Raw genomic sequence first — 20,598 nt, 5'->3', positions numbered from 1 at the left:
CTGGTGATCCTAATGCATACTTATTTAGTTTGTAAGAGGATTATTAAAGAATTGAAATCTCAGCCCTGTGAAAATTGATGAAACAATTCCATATGAATTGTGCATGCATACAGATCTGTCTCTATTGTTAGAGGCACAATTATACGTGAATCAGATACATGGCTTTATAAGCAAGAGTGGTAATACTGCAGCTCTTCTAATATGTCTTCTGCAGTGAGAAGCCCAAGTTGCCTTTCCTTCTTTCACTGCCTTGCACCTCTTTCCCCAGTGCAAGGCAGAGTGGGATCCTGCTGCTGCTGGCCAGGTTGCATCCAGCAGGCTCTGCAGGGAAAAGTCTGCAGTTTCACCTTTTCTTCCCCTGCAGAGCCTGCTGAGTACTCAGGTGGCCTGTAGTGCTGTGAGCTTCAGATAGCTTGTAATGCTGTGTGCTGCTTAGTCTTTAATCCTGTGCACACTTAACCAGAGAATAATTTCTGTTGAACAAAATGGGACTTCCTCTTGTGTAAACATGTATAGAATGACACTTTTAGTATCTTCACAGTCCCTGGTTTGGGGACTTGGAATGCAGAGGCTTCTCAAGCCATTTGGCCCTATCCTGGATGATGAAGAAGGAAGAGAAATGTAGGAGGAGCTCTGTTGAAATTGGGGTAATTTCATCAAGATAAACTGACAGTTTTAAAACATGACACAACTTGTCCAAGTTGATTATGTCAATGTTGTGGAGAGATAAGAGTTCTGTGTATGAGACTGGATCAACATATGCTGCTGAATGTGTAAGAGTAGGACCTACCACTGTTGAATGTGAACCCATTAAATGAAACTCCTTGCAAGAGGACACTTAGCATGGAGAGAGGTTTTAACATATCCTGCAGTACTAGAATTCAACTTGAAGGGAACTTGTTTACTTATTTACATCCAGCCTAATAAGTAGTTCTGAAGGGAAAGCTTTTACGTTGTTTCATGTCGTAAGTCTGATTTGCAAGTCCTTCTCCTCACTCCAGTTACCCAAAGGGTTGGCTAAGGTCCAGCAGTGGTAGAGATAGACAACCTGACTCAGAGGCACTCGTGTAATTATAAAGGTTATAGGCATATCTAATATTAATAATTATATTGTTAAATATGTTTGGAGCATTGCACAGGATAAAAAGGAGTCATGTGGCTCTTTTAGTTGATTGTAATTGCCAGTGGCTTTCCATGAGCTGCGTGGTGGGTCCTCACAGTGTGCTTGCAGGAAAGCAGCCCTAGGATTGCAAAGCTCTAATGCTGTTAGTTTCTTTGAACTATTCCAGACACATTAGAGGTGAAATACCCATGATTTGCCCTCTTTAAGTGGAAGTTTTTTCCTTTTATTTACAGATTAAAAAAAATAGGGCACTAAGAATAGACTGTTGTCTAAGCTTCCCAATAAATTGTATAGATTTTTGGCCTCAGACATTTGGTTAACGTACCACCAGGGGGCATTGAACTACGCTTCAATTCTTTGTCTTTCCAAAATTTCACTTTTCTCAATGCAGTCAGAATAGCCACATTTCCCTTTGAAATGTTCATTCTTCATAATCCCTTTTCAGCCTTTTCCCTCAAAACTGTAAGGTGGAATGAGTGGTCCAGTCATCAAGTGCATGTCTTGTAAAGTGCATGTTTGCGTTATGAACATTGCATTTTATTAGACTACTTTTTGGAGTATGCTAAACAAAGTATTACAATTGTGTATCAAACAATACAAAAGGAAGGTTGGAAACCATTTACAGCAGACTGCTGCACTACAGGATCCCATTAGCAAAATACTAACATGAGATGGAAGACTTCTGAAGGGGAGCCTGTAGGCTGTTGAGTAGATTAACAAGATGGGTGGCTGTTCCTTTACCTACTCAATATAATCTTATCCCATTTTTATCATCCTGGATTCCTCTCGCCTTGAGCAAGTCATTATCCTTCAACCTTTTGTTCTTCAGTAGTAGAATGGTATTCTAAGTTTCTACCTTTAGAATTATAGGGAGAGTAGATGTGGTATGTAAATTAGTATAGCAATGTAGCAATAATTTGATTAATCTAGTACTTCAGTTTGTGAAGTCAGCATTTAGCAGTTTGTGCATCTGTATAACCTATATGTAAATTGAATTCATATGCATAATCAGTGGGGAAAAGCTCAGTTGAAACTAGTTTTGTTGAAAAGCAAAGAAGGAATGTGAAATTATCAATATTGGCCCTTAGCTACATATATAATTGTGGACAAGGACACGTACAGATAAAAAAATCTGTGGAATGGGGCCATATACAGAAAGGGGGGATTTTTCTACAAAAAACAAAATCCAAAAACTAACTATTCGAAACAGAGAAGTGATACCTGTGCAAGCAGTCTGTTGTGACTAGTAGTTGCTCTTCAACATCTCAGGCAGAGGTCCTGAAATCTTTTCAGTTGGAGATGGTAGAGACCACAGCTCCTCCCTCCTCAAACTGTTTGTTAGAATTCCTAAGAAGTTGTTCAGATATTACTTCCACCTGTCTATGGGCAGAGAGATTGGGAATGGTCTTTGGACTGTTGCTGTTTATCCCTAGAACATAACTCTCAAAGAGATCTGGTGTTTAAATATGCTGTGTTCCTTACCCTGTATGTTAAACTTGTATTTTTTAAGCCTTGGGGCTGTAGTAGTAACATCTTTAGGTACATTAGGAAATGATTAACAGTTTCAGTCTGCCTTTGGCCTGAGGATATTCTTCTCCAGTAGTGAGTAGGCAAATGACTACATGCGTGACTGAATCAATAGTTTTGGTTTGAGGGAGAGGAAAGAAAACTTATTTTATATAATAATGTTAATAATTTGAGCCTCACTTGTCTCTGGCTTAACTGAGAGCATGCTTCCAAGAACTAGCTGGTTAATTCAAATCAATATATAAAATTCCATTTCTTCGTTGTCTCTTTAGGGTTGCGAGAGCACAATAGTTCTGTGACGGATAAAGCCCTAGTCGTAGAATTCCCTTTATGCAATACTTTATAAGCTGAACAAGAATGTCTGGCAGGTTTGAACAGTGAGCAGTTGGAGTTTGTAGACATTATCAGCCAAAAACCATCTGTGTCAGAAGTGTCACTGTCAGGACTGCAATATTTATTTATTTGGGAAATTTCTATGCTGCCTCTCCTGAAACTTGCTTGAGGCAGCCCACAAAGTGTAAAACAATAAAATCTTGAAAACATTAAAATTATCAACATTAAAATGTAATTAATAAGCCAAGTATAAGCTAGGGGCATGAAAACAGGAAGTCTAAAATATCCATAAACAGACCCCAGTTTAGAAGCACTTCATACAAACTGGAACTAAAAGCAATGGACACTTTTGAGTAAAAATCCTGGGTAGAGAGGAATGTTTTGGTCTGGTACCTAAAATACTGTAAAGTAGGTGCCATGGAAGGGCACTCCAGTGGTTAGGCACCATCACTGAAAAAGCTCTGTCTCTGGTTGTCTCCTGCCTCATCTCTGTAGGTGAAGTCACAGAGATCAGGGCATGGGAAGAGGTTGGACAGTGTGAGGGGAGGCGGAGATCATTCAAATGCCCCAAGACATTTAGGTAAGAACCAGCATTTTAGGTAAGAATCATGCCCAGGAGCAGATGAGCAAACTGTGAAGGGTCTTTCTGGACCAGAGTGATACAATCCTTGTATCATGCCCTCCACAATAGCTGCTGCATTTTGAACCAGTTAACATTTCTGGACAGCCTTGCAAGGCAACCCCACATGAAATCCATTACCGTAACCTATGGATCACTGTTGCCAAGTATACTTTTTGAGGAATAGCTATAACTGGCATATCAGCTAATGCTGATAAAAGGTGTTACATGCCACAATGGAGGTACTTACTCAGTTACTATCCCATCCCTACAGAAGATTTTAGGGTGAGTAACACAAAAATACATGCTAACAAAATATTTCTATGCCTGCTTTGGTGGACTTTTGTAAGAGGGGCATTCCAGCATTGTGGGGCAGCCAACAAGAACATCTCTCTATGTGTCCTTAGTGTTTGAAGTTGATGAAGATGCTTCAGTCCAATGGTTGAATTTAATTATTGTGATGGTACAAACAGAAGGCAGTCTGTAAGAGGCGTAGGGCTCTGGCTGTTTTTCCCTCACCAGGGTTTGTTCCTCAGTGTGCCTAATAATTCTATCTTTGATTACAGCTTCTACTGATTTGCCAGGGACAGACATTAGAATAACTGGCCTGTAATTTCTTGGTTCCCCTATGGAAAACATTTCCTACCCTCGAGTCTAGGGCTGTGCAATAAACTTGAACCAAAAATAAACCCAAAATTAGCTGTTTTGGTAATTTTCAGGTTTCTGATTTACTGAACACCAAAACCTGGGGGTCTGCCCGAAGCCAAATAAGAAGTTCCCGAAAAAGCTGAGTAATTATTTGTCTGTTGGTTCTTGTAGGTTATCTGGGCTGTGTAACCGTGGTCTTGGTATTTTCTTTCCCGACGTTTCGCCAGCAGCTGTGGCAGGCATCTTCAGAGGAGTAACACTGAAGGACAGTGTCTCTATTCGCCTTTGCTCAGAGGCACATCTCCCCTTTTTCTTTCTTTTTTTGACTGGTTTTGTTAGGTCCCCATAGTTGGAGCCTGTTTGAGGTAGGGGTCATGTAATCAGAGCCAACTTGGTCTGACCAACTTTCCATGTATATATTATCACCCAACAGAAGACTTGGTCTGACCAACATCCAACCACACATCCATCCATTCATCACCATTCAGTGGATTAATCTGGATCAAGCATAAGGGTTTTTTAAAAGACAGGGCTCACCCAGTTTCATCCAGAGGGATATACCCTCCAACTAAAAAGTGCCAGCTTTGACTGCTGCTACCACCAGGCTTCTGAAGGAGACTTCTCAGCCACATGGATGAGCACTTTCCTTCAGACAGCCCCTGTAGTTGAGACTTCGGCTCTCCCTGATATCACCCCCCCCATCCGCATGAAAATATGCTCTGAAACTGAAGGTCGCCCCAAGTAGAGGCTTTGTTTCCCCGCACCATGACCATCTCTTGAAATCAGATTTTGATGACCATAATATAAGACTGGTTGTTGTAGGTTATCTGGGCTGTGTAACTGTGGTCTTGGTATTTTCTTTCCTGACGTTTCGCCAGCAGCTGTGGCAGGCATCTTCAGAGGAGTAACACTGAAGGACAGTGTCTCTCAGTGTCAAGTGTGTAGGAAGAGTAATATATAGTCAGAAGGGGGTTGGGTTTGAGCTGAGTCATTGTCCTGCAAAGTATTAAAGGTAATGTGCAAATCATTGTCCTGTAAGAATCAAGATAATGTGCTAATGAGGGTGTGGTATGTTAATGTGGAACCATTGTATCCTGAAGTTATCTGTTAACATTTGGAATCCAAGGCTAATCCGCATGGCTATTGTGGACTGTAGTCTTTGCTAGTCTGGAGGTTTTCAGGACAGGAAGCCAAGCCTTATTCATTCTTAAACTCTCTTCTTTTCTGTTAAAGTTGTGCTGATGTTTATGAATTTCAATGGCTTCTCTGTGCAATCTGACAAAATAGTTGGTAGAATTGTCCAGTCTTTCAGTGTCTTGGAATAAGACCCTGTGTCCTGTTTGGGTCAGTCCATGTTCAGCCACTGCTGATTTCTCAGGTTGGCCAAGTCTTCAGTATCTTTCATGTTCTTTTATCCTTATTTGTATGCTGTGTTGTGTGGTCCCGATGGAAACTTGTCCACAACTGCAAGGTATATGATATATTCCTGCAGAGGTGAGGGGGTCTCTTTTGTCTTTTGCTGATCGTAGCATCTGTTGTATTTTCTTGGTGGGTTTAAACACTGTTTGTAAGTTATGTTTTTCCATCCTATCAGTGACTCCTTTAATAAATGGCAAGAATACCTTTCCTATGGGAGACTGTTTTTCCTGAGTTTTCTGATTTTTGTTTGGTTTAATGGTCCTTCTGATTTCATTTCTGGAAGAGCCGTTTGCTAGCAGTGTGTGATTTAGATGATTAATTTCTTCCTTGAGAAACTGTGGTTCACAGATCCGTCTTGCACGGTCCATTAATGTTTTGATTATTCCTCTTTTCTGTCGGGGGTGGTGGTTGGAGTTTTTGTGTAAGTAGCGATCTGTGTGAGTTGGTTTCCGGTAGACCTTGTGACCTAACTGAAAGTTTGTTTTACGGCTGACAAGGGTATCAAGAAATGGGAGTTTACCCTCAATTTCCTTTTCCATGGTAAACGGAATGTTTGGATGGAAATTATTGAGATGTTTTAGAAAGTCCATTAATTTTTCTTCACCATGGCTCCAAATAGTAAATGTATCATCCACGAACCTGAACCAGACTGTAGGTTTGTAAGGTGCCGATTCTAATGCTGTCTTTTCAAAATATTCCATGTAAAAGTTTGCTATTACTGGACTGAGAGGACTTCCCATAGCTACTCCATCAATCTGTTCATTAAATTCTTTATCCCATAGAAAATAACTTGTTGTCAAACAAAGGTGAAATAAGGCTGTTATATCTTCCAGAAAAATCTGGTTAATCAATGAGATTGTGTCTTTTACTGGAACCTTGGTAAAGAGGGATACAACATCAAAACTGGCTAATATATCCTGTGGATTGAGTCTCAACGGACTGATTTTGTTGATGAAATGGGTTGAATCTTTGATGTAAGAGCTGGTTTTTCCAATGTGGTCCTGTAGGAGGGTGGTCAAATATCTAGCTAATTCATATGTTGGGGAACCAATGGAGCTCACGATGGGTCGGAGTGGGATGGAATCCTTATGAATTTTAGGAAGTCCATATAATCGTGGTGGTTGTGCTTCTGTCTTGCATAGTTTTCTGTGTGTGTCTAAAGAGTGGAATTCTTGATCAGTATGCTAGTTTTCGTAGTAATTTTGCAGGTTGGATCCCGTTTTAGTTGTTTGTATGTGGCAGGGTCCAGAAGTTCCTCAATCTTCTTTTTGTATTCTTCTGTTTTCATGATCACTGTGGCATTGCCTTTGTCAGCTGGTAGAATAATGATTTCTGGATCTGCATTGAGTGTCTTGATGGTGTTTCTCTCCTTGCGTGTTATATTGCTAGCAGGGGGCTTTGCTTTTCGTAGAATTCTTGCTGTCTCTCCTCTTATTTCCTCAGCATCTTCAGGTAGATTACGAATGGCAGCTTCTACATTTGCAATGATGTCTTCCACCGGAATTAGGGTGGGAGTGACTGCAAAGTTTCCTCCCTTGGCTAGGATGGAAGTTTAATACTTTGCAGGACAATGACTCAGCTCAAACCCAACCCCCTTCTGACTATATATTACTCTTCCTACACACTTGACACTGAGAGACACTGTCCTTCAGTGTTACTCCTCTGAAGATGCCTGCCACAGCTGCTGGCGAAACGTCAGGAAAGAAAATACCAAGACCACAGTTACACAGCCCAGATAACCTACAAGAACCAATGAACTCTGATCATGAAAGCCTTCAACAATATAATATAAGACTGTTCACAAGATGTCGTTTGCCACCAAACGAAATGTTTTCTGTGCCTTATTTGTCTTGCATTTAAGCCTTTTTCTTCTGTTTGGAAGCTAATTTGCATGGACATCATGCTACGCACCCTAGATATGAACACAGCCCCCAGTCTTTGAGGTGCCAGCCTGGCAATCAGTTCTTCTGAACCTGAAAACTGATGGACAGCTCGGCTCGAAAATGCCTGGAGGATGGGGGAGACCCCTTTGTGGGTCCATAAAATTGGACCCCCTGTCCCAAAGTTCACCAAACTTTGGTGACCATCTAAGGAGAGTCCCTTGCAGCCACGCTGCAAATTTGGGGACTCTACCTCCAAAATTGCCCCCACAGGAGCTTCAAAAATATCCCCATAGACTATAATTGTTCTGAATTTTTGGTAAACCCAGAATAAGCCAAATACCAAATTTTACTGGTATGGGTATTCGGCTTATTCCAGGTTTACCAAAAAAAAATTGGGTCCAATAAACCCAAACCTGAAATTTACTGAATAATTTTTTTTTTGCACTGTCTTCTGGGACAGTGGCTGAATTTAGTGATAGGTTAGTAGATCAAAAATCTCAAATGTGTGTTCCCTGAGAACTCTCAGGTGTATGTCATCAGAACCTGGAGACTTATCCATTTTTAATTTCCCCAGTAAGTCTAGAACTTCATGTTTCATCACTTCAAATTGGCTTAGTTCTTCAGACTTCCTTCCTGAAAATAGTAAGGTCTGAATACATGCCTGACACTTTTCGCAGTGAACACAGAAGCAAAAAATACGTTGAGCTTCTCTGCCATCTCTCCTTTAGCAATACCTTTATTTTTTTTTGTCATCAAAAGGCCCCACAGCTTCTGTGGCTGGTTTCATGCTCCAGATGTATTTAAAGAAATGTTTATTATTTGCCTTGATGCTTTTAGCAACCTGCTTCTCAAATTCTCTTTTTGCATATCTAATTATTGACTTACACTTCTTCTGCTAGAGCCTGTGGTCCCTTCTGCTCAATTAATTGAGCCAGATCTTCTACTTTTTAAAAGAAGCCTCTCTACTTTTTACAGCTTACTTAAATAGCTTCCAAGCATCCTCAAGGGATTTGATTCTCATATTTCCCTTTCAACTTCCTTTTAACTATTCTCCTCATTTTTGTAAAGTTTCCTCTTTTGAAATGAAATGTTTCAGTTTAGGACTTTAGGGGGAACTTTCCATGGATATGAATGCTGAACATAATAACATTGTGGTCGCTGTTCCCAGTTGGTACAACAGCCTCCATATCTCTCACCAGGTCTTCAGCCCTGCTCACAACCAAGTCCAAGTCCTTACCTCTCCTGCCCTTACCTAGCCATGGTGATCCATGCGACAGTCACCTCTAGGCTGGATTACTGTAACTCAATCTACTGTAACTCGATCTACTGTAACGCAGTCTTCTCAAAACTGATCCAGAGGCTCCAGTTGGTACAAAATGCCACAGCGAGGGTCCTCACGGGGACCCTGCTGAGAGCTCCTATCCGGCCAGTGCTATGTCAACTGCACTGGCTCCAGGTGGAACATAGGATCAGTTTCAAGGTGCTGGTTTTGACCTTTAAAGCCTGGGACAGTCTGGGACCTTCGTATCTGCGGGACTGCCTCCTGGTACGCTCCCCAGAGAGCATTATGCTCCTCTAATAACAATTTGCTGGTGATCCCTGGCCCAAAGAGTGTCTGGCTGTCTTCAACTATGGCCTGGCCTGGTGAAACTCCCTTTCGGATAAGACCAGGGCCCTTCAGGACCTTAAAGAGTTCCACAAAATGGAGATATTCCACCAGGCCTATAGTTGAGGATGGCCATGGTTTCCATCAGTGCTGGCCTCCCTACCCCCTTTCTTCTTTTATTGTTGGTTACCAACTTTTTACAGGGGGGGAGGTGACTGCCTTGTTATGCTATGCGGCGGTGGCTACACTCTAGTGACAAGCACCATCTTTGGAATTTTTAACTATTGTTGTTTTTAGAATTGCTCAGTGTTTTGGTCATCAAATGTTTATTGGAATGCATATTTTATGGTTTTATTGTATTTGTATGTTGGTAGCAGCCCTGAGCCCTGTTGAAGACAAGGACAGGATAAAAATCCAATAAATAAATAAAGATAACTACCCCTCTGGTTGGCTCTGTGATCAATTGTTCTAGTGCACTGACATTTATGATGTCTAGGAATCTCATTTCTACAGCATGACTCTAGCACATGTGTACCCAGTCAATGCTAGGGTAGTTGAAGTCTCCCAGTATCATAACATTATCTGCTATAGTCACCTCCCTTATTTCCTTCTCCATCTCAAGATCATCCTCAATGGTTTAATCCGGGGGGGGGGCAATAGTACACCCCCATTTTTAAGTAACCCTTAGGGGGCAGTACTTCCACTCATATTGCTTCTTTTGGGGAATTAATTCCTCTTGTTTTCTAACTTACTTGATTCTGTGCCCTCTTTGATGTACAATGCAACACCCCCTGCAAGCTGTCCCTTCCTGTCCTGCCTTATAGAGTTTATACCCAGGGATGACTGTATCCCATAGATTTCCCCAATTCCACCTTGTTCCTGAGATAACCCACCATGCCTAAATTGTCATTGAGCACCAAGCACTCTAGGTCCCCCATCTTGGCTCGGAGACTTCTAGCATTGGCACATAGACACCTATAACGTGTTTCCCTCTCCAGCAACCCTCACCTCCCTCAGCCCCTTTGTCGCAACACATGGTCGTCCTTCGCTGTCCTACCCTCAATCCCAGGTTCTGCTATGCTCCTGTCAATGTTATCCATAACCTCAGAGCAGCTTTTACATCTTTATGCTTTGAAACAACGCCAAAGGCCATTTTGTCCGGCCAGTATAAACAAATTCCTAAGGACCAATGACTATATATCTGTTACATGTGAGTGCGGGAGGATTTACCTTATTACATACTTGATTGCCCACGTTACATGCAGCCTAGGACTAAGTTTCTTGATGGAATATTATCTGGTGTAAATTTCCATTCTGAGAAGGAGAAAGTAATATTCTTGCTATCAGATTCTGATGAGTAAATAAATAAATTTTATTTGCTGCTAGTATGCCAGATAAAACAGGTAAAATTCTGATGAGTATATATCCCATAGAACATCATTGTATGACTTGGCAGCAAGGACAATAAGGACCAAAGCTGATACTTCAAGAGCAGATTTCCAAAAATGGTTTTATTTGTGGATGACGAACGTATTGTTTTATTAATATTTATTGTTATAAGGTTGTTTGTAGTATTATAAATTCTTTTTATAGATTTTATTCTTTTACTAGGTTTATCTACATTATAATGCGTTATATTTGTTGATGATGTTTTGTAAAGGCCTATGGCCATATACAAATAAATTTACTTATCAATATTACCCTGAATGTTTACACAATCGTCCCTTTGGCCTGCTTTGTCCCAAACTGAAAGCTCCCCAGCTCCTGCTGGTTTCCCCCCTGGGATTAGTTTAAAAGCTGCTCTGCCACCGTTTTGATAGTAATATTATCCTTCTGACTACTTACACAACTATATTTGATACTGCAGTCATGAAAAGGAAGAATATAAAGTAGGTAGAGAAGTGCTACTTTTCTAGGTACAAAATACTGCCTTCTAAATGCCTGGAAACTACAGCACCTGTTTATAACAAAAGCAGAAACTTACAAGAAGAAATGTAGAATGCGCTCACTAAACCAGGAAAGAAAAGTGTGTTGGTTGAGTAGAACACTGTTGCTGTGGGTGAGCCCTAGCCAGCTGGAGTTATCCTTTGGTTCTCCTTCTTTCTCTAGTTGTGTGACTTAACACATACACATTTTAAATGAAGTATGTACCTAGACCAAAATTCTGTAGTAGTTATGCAAACTTTGAGGACAGATTTATGAAAGGCTACTAATTTCTTAGTTTGAGCTTCTATTTCAAAATGTAACATTTTCTAATATGAAGTACTTTTCATGTTAGTGATGTACTCTAGGGCTTGTACAGTGAGTTATCCGAACAATAGAACTTTAAATAGGGCTCGCTTTTAATAGTGAAACAAGTTCCTAGGTCAGCATGCAGTTAAAAATATACAACTGTTGGCCAATCATTGAAAACATAACATTGAAAATCCTTGTTTTTAATCTATTTTGCAACAGGTTCATACAGTGTGCTTTTCTTCTGTTTTTATTGTTGAGGTTCTGCATAAGTGTAAATTATAGAAAATAAATGTGCATTAATTCTATTTCAACTCCCCACCCGGGGGGGGGGGAGATTTGCCATTTGTAAATATTTATGAACAGTGCTTTATGTTTCTTCTCTCTTTTACATATTGATAAAGGCTTTTTCAATGAACTGCTTCAGACCTCTGGGTTGGAATGCATTTTATATTGTAACCCTTCCCAGATACATATTTTATAGAACAATGGAATGTAAATACTTTAAGTAAGTGGCTTGCATGTATGTATTCAGAGTAGATTGAATGTGAACTAATGATGCACATCTCAACAGGGTCAGCTTTCAATACTGCAAGAGAAAATAGACCACTTGGAGCGCTTACTAGCAGAAAATAATGAAATTATTTCAAATATAAGAGATTCAGTGATTAATCTGAGTGAATCTGTCAAGGATGGACAACGTACCCCAGGAGTTATAAACTTCAGTCAAGGAAATTTCTCAGAGCTATCACCTCTAGCCTCCATGTACCTCTCAGTAGATCCTGAAGATTGCCAATTTGCTTTATTAAGTGGAAGCCACACTTCAGATGTACAGGTAAGACTTGTAAATGTTTACTACTTCTTTGTCATATCTGTCGTCTTTCCAAGAAATACAGAACTTCTCTTGATAACTCATGTAAATTGTGTCTAACACTGGGATTTCCAAACTACTTGAATTGGTTGATTTGCATGTTCATGTAACAAGGCTAATCAAACATACTTGTAAGCAAGTAGGTCTTCCAAGGAAAGGTGATGAGATGTTTATGCAAATATACTAGATGGAATAGCATGCACATTGCAGCCTGGAGTGTAGTGCAGTGCATTTCTTTGTTTTAAAAAAGATCTTTTAGTTTGGTTCCTTGTGTTCAATGTAGACTAAGAATGCATAACTGGTTCATGTATCAGGCACCTCCAATAAATTAGATGTCACATCTGGTTACTGTGTGTGACATATGGTTATTTACTGAGAGTTTTATAGCTCAAAATGGCTATTTCTGTAGATGAATATTTTTCTAACAATGTAATAAAACATTGATTTTTAAAAAAAGATGGAGATCTCATTAATAACAAAAATGTCAATCTGCAGATCTAACATCTATGTTAATCTAAGCGTGTATACTTAAAATGTTAGTCTAAATAATAAGAGATCTAAATCAAAATGTTGAACTAGACAGCTGCTTAGGTATGCTGTGGAGCCAGATGCCTTGCTTTTGAGGAATGTTTAAATATAGCACTGCTAGCTGCCTGCAGCCAAATATTTGGCTGGTTGTTTCCAATCATTACATGGTTAGTTATTACAAATCAGTATGTGAATGTCATCCTTCATTAGCTTTTTCAGCCACGTGTATTTATCCTGTCTACTCACTCATCCTCTGTTTTCCTGCCTATTTGACACCTTCCACTGACCTTCCCTCTTTTGTTTGCAAAGCAGTGTTAGTCTGTTGTGGAAAAATAAAAGCCCAGTGGCACCTTTAAGACTAACATTTATTTCGATATGAGCTTTTGTGAGTCACAGCCCACTTGGCCCAATAGAGATGTGAAGGAGAATCATGCTGGGAGATCTTATGGTGAAGGATGGAGGAGAGGGAGCAGCCAAGGTTTGGCATGAATTAACACCAGCCAGACTGGTACCCAGAGCCAGATTGCCACACAACAGACCCAAAGGAGGCAATAACAAAACACCACTGGTTGTAATCTACAGCTCATGACTTCATCACCACATCATCAACGACCTAAAGCTTCTCTGGAATAAGAATGTGATTATTGTCGAAGGCTTTCACGGTCAGAGTTCATTGGTTCTTGTAGGTTATCCGGGCTGTGTAACCGTGGTCTTGGAATTTTCTTTCCTGACGTTTCGCCAGCAACTGTGGCAGGCATCTTCAGAGTAGCCTGCCACAGTTGCTGGCGAAACGTCAGGAAAGAAAATTCCAAGACCACGGTTACACAGCCCGGATAACCTACAAGAACCAAATAATGTGATTCTTTCTCAGGATTTGGGTGGCAGGCCTTCTCTTGCTTATAGTCAGCCCCCACAACTTAAAACAGTTTCTTGCCAACAACCATGGCTCACCTGAACCAAAGCCTGCAGCAGACCTAGATGCCTACTTTGTCCCCATACATACTTGGGCCATATGGGACCTAATAGAATCAGGTACACCATCCCAGGCTGGGATGACATGGTCTTTTATGCATGGCTATTTCCCTTGTGGTCACCCTTCCGATGACTTCGGGTCTTTGTCTTGATTATGCATGCCATTTCCGACTGTCAGAGGTCACCTTTCTCTCCCACGTTTTGCCCACCTTTTCAAATTTGAGGCAAAACAGGTCCCTGAAAATACGGGCAAAATGCGGTAGAGTGAGGTGACCTCTGACAGTCATAAATGGCATGCATAATCAAAACAAAGACCCGAAGTCATCGGAAGAGTGACTGCTAGGGAAACAGCCATGCATAAAAGGCCTATATACCATCCTGGCTTAATGAAAAACCTGGATTTCCTCAGACCGTACAATCTCTATTATCTGTATAGGATCCACTTTTTAGAAACTTTAATTGGCTATTCTTAACATGTTTTCTCAGTCTGTAACTGGGAACCAATATTAATTTTCACTTAAACTATTCAAATCTCTATCCTCCCTCACCATCCAGTGTGTGTAACTGCTAATTCTGTTGATTTATGATGAGACCCATGACTAATCTTGTTATGTCAACTGCTTCCTTTTGCCCTTATATTGAGATTTACACTCAAAAGATTCATGGTGTAATTCACATCAAGTTCCCCCCCCCCCGAACTTCCCCTTAAGATCTCCCAGTATAGTTTTCCTTCCTGCATCTATCTGATGAAGTGGGCTGTGACTCATGAAAGCTTATATTGAAATAAATGTTGATAGTTGTTGCGATGCCAATGGACTTCTGTCTTAGGCCAGACAGATTTGTCTAGACAAATGCCCTTCCCTCTTAGAACTGCTGCCCTCACAAGCTCCTGTCATCTGTTTTGTTAGGTCCTAGCTTCTTCAAGTCTTACATGCCTATGCCCTTTTGTCTGCTGTGCTGTGGATTACCAACTCCTGCTTGGGAAATACTTGGAGATTTGGGCGTGAAGCCTGGGAAGGGTAGGGTTTAGGCAGGGGAAGGAACTCCACAGGGTATAATGTTACAGAGTCCAACCTCCGAAGCAGTCATTTTTTCCAGGGGAACTCATATCTCATCTGCAGAGCAGTTGTAATTCTCAGATCTCCAGCCCTTACCTGTAGGCTGGCAACCCTAGTTTGGATTCTTGTATCCTGCTAGCTTAATCAGTAACAGCCATATAGAAGAAGAGATGATGTTTATACTCTGCTTTTTCTCGACCGTAAGGAGTCTTAAAGGGGCTTACAATCGCCCCCCCCCAACAGTCACCTTGTGAGGTAGGTGGGGCTGCGAGAGTTCTGAGAGAACTGTGACTGGCCCAAGGTCACCCAGCAGGCTTCATGTGGAGGAGTGGGGAATCAAACCTTGTTCTCCAGATTAGAGTCCACCGTTCTCAACCACTACACCTCGCTACACCATTACAGTTTTGAAAAGGTGAATGAATCACATTTGGGTGTGTACTGTTGCTCCCTCTCCAGATCCTGAATGCTTGCTTATGTGTGCTTAAGGTAGAGCTGTACAGTGGTTAATATGTAAGCTTAATATGTAAGCAACATGTGCCAGTTTCATTTTGAACCTGAATAACCTCAACAAATATTATATACAGGTTTTTGAACATTGAAACTTGTCTGTGAGGCTTTGGCTTGTCATTTAACAATTATGCCAGCGTAAATCCAGTATTTTATTACATCTGTGACCACTACCTTACTTATTTAGAAGGTATAGAACCCTGTACTTCATCTATTTTGTGATCTCTTGTTGCCTGTTTCCTCTGTCCATTTTAGATACCAGAAGTCTATGATATTCTTCCTTTTGATAATCGAGATGGTGGAGTTTGGAAACAAGGATTTGACATTACCTATGATGAACATGAATGGGACAATGAACCTCTTCAAGTTTTTGTTTTGCCCCACTCACATAATGATCCAGGTAAAATACACTTTCAAAGGGATTTGAAAATTTCCTGTCACTTATTGTTTCAGAAAGTAGGGGTCTGCTTCAGGTATTAAGTTCTATCTTTAATTCCTAGTGTATTCATTCTTTGTGCGATAATCATAACATTTATTATATTAAATAGCTACTTTAATATTTGGGAATCTGTCTGTCTCACTCCTTAAGAAAGCTTAGCAGTCTACATGGGCCTCACTATTAAGTCCACACTACTTGACTTCAATACATGCTGAAATACAGAAAAAATTTAAAATTAAATTTTCTATGGAAGCTAAGGGTATACTATTGGGTATTTTACCCAAAAATATTCCAAAAATTTTGGAAGAACTGTCCAGATACAGGAATATGGTGGCCAGAGTAACAGTGGCAGCAAAATGGAAAGCAGAGGAGTGCCCATGTAGCGAGGACTGGGAGAGCAAACTTGCTGAATACACGGTAATGGCAAAATTGACAAATTATGTGACTAAAAGACCAATTAAAGAATGTCAAGACAAATGGAAAGCTTACTATTTATATTATCCCTAAAAACAGGGACTAGAAAAGAAGATTGTTGGTACAGTATCTATGATTTATGAAAAATCCTCTTGATATATTTAAAACTTAATTTTTAATGTTTGGACAATATTAATAGAAATATAAATCAATAATTAACAATGCATGTATTTTATCTAATTTACTTCATAATCCATTTTAAAACTTTGGTACTTTGTAAAAACACAGTATTAATATTAAACAAAGTATCTTATGATCCAGGCTAAAAATATTAGGATCATTATTGTAAAATGGTCATTATTAATGTATTATATATTGCTGCTGTCTTTTATTATATAGTGTTCATTACATTATTGTTATACATTCTCTTATGAGTTTCTCTTTTGGTGTAATTGACTTAATTGTAACTAGTAATTATATGGCTTTTTTACTTTGCTTTTGTTCTATGTTTTATATTCTTAAAAAATAAAACAATCTTTTAAAAAAGTGTTGCAACATCTGGTGGCTCCACACCATGCAACATGCTGTTCTCAGGAGTGTACTTTTTTTTTTGTTTTTATTTACAAAAATGTTATCAATGTTTTGGTATTGTATTCATTCATTTCTTGCTTCCCATTCATTTCAGTGAGGAAATACATACAGTTAGGTTGTAAATTCTTTGTTTTCTGTCCATTTCTGGTTATACTTTTTGGGTTTGTACTCCTAACCCAAAGGATCCTCCCTAACAAATTTTAGATAGGATAAAGAGACCCTGAGGCAATTAATCTTTTTTTTCTTGCTGAGGCAGACATTTGGCAACTATAGAAGGCAGGTAGGCATCACACAGGGGGGAGAAACCCTTTTAAACATTCAAACCTTTTAAGGCAGATCACATAGCAGTACCAGTACATACACAGGGAAGGGGCTATATATCCAGAAAAGGGGGGGGATATGATTCTGGATGTGCCTTTCTGGTTATCTAGTCTCTTCCAATCAAAATGCCCAGTTGTCTCAGAGAGAAGATTCCCATGAGAGAATATTAAGTGGATTTTAAAAAAGCTCTGCCAGGAAGAGTTGCCCAGTAACCAGTGTAACAAAGACTTGCAGCAATACAGAAGAGGCAGATAGCATTGTGGAAGGGGCAGAGAGGAGGCATTTGGCATTAAAGGAATGCAGTTGGCATGGCAGAGCCACCCCTACTTCCGCACAAATCCCTGCATCTTGCTCATTTTATCATTCATTGTTCAGACAGTGAGTGCGAATGCTTGCTTGTTGGAAAGCAAAGACCAGGATAATACTTTAGTATCATTTTAAGGTGAATATACATTACAGTGAATGTCACAAGGAAATGAACTGTTGGTTAATGTGTGTGCACTAGTATGAATAACTCTCAGGAGCTCACCATTTGTATGTCCTGCACAAAATAAAACAAAAAAACCTAGCACACAAGGCAGTAACACGAGGGTACTTAGGACTAGCCCTGACCTGGATGGCCCAGGCTAGCCTGATCTCGTCAGATCTCAGAAGCTAAGCAGGGTCAGCCCTGGTTAGTATTTGGATGGGAGACCACCAAGGAATACCAGGGTTGCTGTGCAGAGGAAGGCACTGGCAAGCCACCTCTGTTAGTCTCCTGCCATGAAAACCCCCAAAAGGGGGTCTCCGTAAGTCGGCTGTGACTTGACGGCACTTTACACACACACACACACACACACACACACACACACACACTTAGGACTAGAACATATGTGATGAAGTTCACAGACCCCCATCAGTCTATAAAAAGTAAATTGAGTATGCATCCATGATTTAGATTGGGGCCATGCAGGAAAGGAAGAGGGTATTTTATGGTTAGTGGTTTTAAAGAAGAAAGATATGCCCCTTAAAAATTGGGTCTTTTTTCTTTAAAAGTACCAACAGTAGTATGGGGAGGCTGGTTTTGATGTGTGAAACTGAATGGGGCTTGAAGAATTAAATCTCCTTTCCTCTTTCTGGTCCCCATCTGAACCATTTCTGCATGTGCACTTTACCATTAGGCTGATGGAAGTCCAGGAGGTTCGGTCATGTCTGTTTCTCCTTCAGAGGCAGAATGCATGCGTAGCATACAGATTCACCCTAAAGAGAATACTGGAGCTTCACACTCCTGAAATTGCAACACTGGTTCACACACTCTTAGAAACAGAAAAATCCATGTCACTGTCAGCCACACAGTAGCAGTGCTGTTTGCAAAGTAGCAGAAAGAATCTGTAAACACGGGGTCTTTGAGAGTAGCGCTCGCAGAAACAAGATAACTGGGTAGCTGCTGCTCATATAGTATCAAGGAAGCTGTCTAGGTGCCAGTGTAATGCTGCTGGAAAAATTTTTAACAGAGAAAAAATGCCGTGTTGCAAGATCTCTTTAGCCTGCCTGGTTGGGAAGGTTTCCCCGTCAGTTTCATCTTGAGAATTTTTTGGAAGTATTCTGAGTTCCTTCCGAATTTGAACTCTTTAAACAAGTGTGCCACGTGTTGGAATATTGAAAATGAGCAAATATTAGTTGTTTCCCTATTCATTTTTGTTATAAGAACAAATGATAATTTTTGTTGCACTTTTTTCAGTAGTCAAAAATGAGTGTGCACCCATAGTTAGTATTAACAATGCAGACTTGCTTTGGATATGTTAAAATGCAACTTAAGATGTATACATATTGAAAACTCTTTCGGGGTGGATTTTATTGAAGTCCCTGGGTTGGATCCAAAGGCTAACAGTGGAGGCTTCCTGTGGGGGAAGAGATGTGTTTCACGGGAGGGAACGCTGCACTGTTTAGCACTGTGGGACTTCTAGATCCCACTCAGGTCTATCAACTGGTCCCAGTAGAAAGTCACAGGCAGCCTATTCCTGAAGGGGGGAGGGAGTTAGGCAGCAGCCAGGAGCAGCGCAGCCATGCCACCTCCACAGAGGCTTCCTGGCTGCCAAAAAGAAAATAAAGGGAATTTAAAATATAAAAGAAGGAAAATGCCCCCATTGAAAACAGCGAGGCTATGCCACCAAAAAAGTGGCATAGCAACGCTGCAGTGCGAGGAGCTGTTCCTGGAGCAAAAAGGGTTAGGAAGCTGCCTAAAGGCAGCTCCGCCCCTGGGAGTGCCCCCCATGCCAGCGTGGGCTCCCCTTCTGGGAATTCCCTGCCAGTGTGGCTGCGCTTTCAGTGGGGGCTGGCGCAGTTCCACGGCTCCCTGACACCAGCGTGTTTGTCCCTGGAATGGTGTAAGTTCCCCTTATCCTGGGTTAAAGGGGCACTTACCAGCATGAGGGTCATGCCAGCTCCTAAGGTGCTTTATTCCCCCCCCCCCCCTTCAGGATTGCAGCCTTAAAGGACTATAGTAACTGCTTTGGCAGATAAAACTGTATAATGATTTGCTGTTATCTTTAATTTAGGTTGGCTGAAGACATTTGATGACTATTTCAGAGATCAGACACAGCATATTCTCAATAACATGGTTATAAAGCTGCAAGAAAACAAAGGGAGGAAATTTATGTGGTCTGAAATCTCGTATTTCTCAAAGTGGTGGGATGGAATAGATAGCCAAAAGAAGGATGCTGTGAAAAGGTATGAATGATTTACTTTATCACATGTATCTCCTGCAGTTTAGTTTGAAGCAAATTAGAACTAAGTATGGAGTATTTGTAAAAGTGTTGTATAGCTATGTTTGCACTTCATTTCTCACGTGCAATTTGCCAGTAGTCCTTTTGATTAAATAGACTTCCCAAATTCTATAAGCATGAACAGTTAATATCAGAAATGTGAAGGGCCATTCTCATATGAAGGAATATCCTTGGTTACCACTGAAAACAAATAAAACCTCCTGCAACGAGGGCGTGTGTGTGTCATTGAGCCATCTTTTAAGGTTTGGCACCGTCAATGTTCACCTACTCCAAAAAGCTGTTAAATTAGACCCATTTCTCCTTGCAGTGGGGATCCTGCTGACTGCTAAATCTAGATTTCTCTACTAGCAGCAATTTCCTCTTCCTCCTTGCAACCCCGTGTGGTGACTTGAGGGAGCAGAAAAATAAGATCTACTCAAGCACATTGCCATCAGATCTGAAGCAGCTTCTGAGATTTCAAATACAGTCTGCATATTTCTTCCATTAACAAAAATGCTGACACTTGAGGTCAGCATGGATTCAGGTCCTGCTCTCTCCAGCACACCTTAATATTTTCAGCTTTGTTTATACACACACTGTTTATTCTATCCACATTATAAAGACTGGGTAGAATGTCGTGGTGTTAACCTGTATCCTGTGCTAATTCTGAATACCAAGCACTTTTTATTTGGGGGCTCCTTGAGTACTTAAAACCAAGACATTCCTTTACAGCAGTGCTTTATGTATTTGTCACTGATTTACA

General features: G+C 40.5%; 1 protein-coding gene across 1 annotated transcript in view; it reads left to right on the top strand.

Moving 5' to 3' along the window:
- MAN2A1 (mannosidase alpha class 2A member 1) overlaps positions 1 to 20,598 on the top strand; it is an 81,249-nt gene that overhangs the window by 11,795 nt on the left and 48,856 nt on the right. Inside the window, exons 2-4 of the mRNA XM_056848549.1 lie at positions 11,965 to 12,225; positions 15,582 to 15,726; positions 19,629 to 19,800. Coding sequence (XP_056704527.1) covers positions 11,965 to 12,225; positions 15,582 to 15,726; positions 19,629 to 19,800 — 578 coding nt within the window. The remainder of the gene's footprint in view (positions 1 to 11,964; positions 12,226 to 15,581; positions 15,727 to 19,628; positions 19,801 to 20,598) is intronic.

This window comes from Euleptes europaea, chromosome 4, assembly GCF_029931775.1.
Source record: "Euleptes europaea isolate rEulEur1 chromosome 4, rEulEur1.hap1, whole genome shotgun sequence".
Classification (NCBI taxonomy): domain Eukaryota; kingdom Metazoa; phylum Chordata; class Lepidosauria; order Squamata; family Sphaerodactylidae; genus Euleptes; species Euleptes europaea.
The sequence above is the reverse complement of the archived record's forward strand: the minus strand, read 5'-3'. Positions and strand labels throughout refer to the sequence as shown.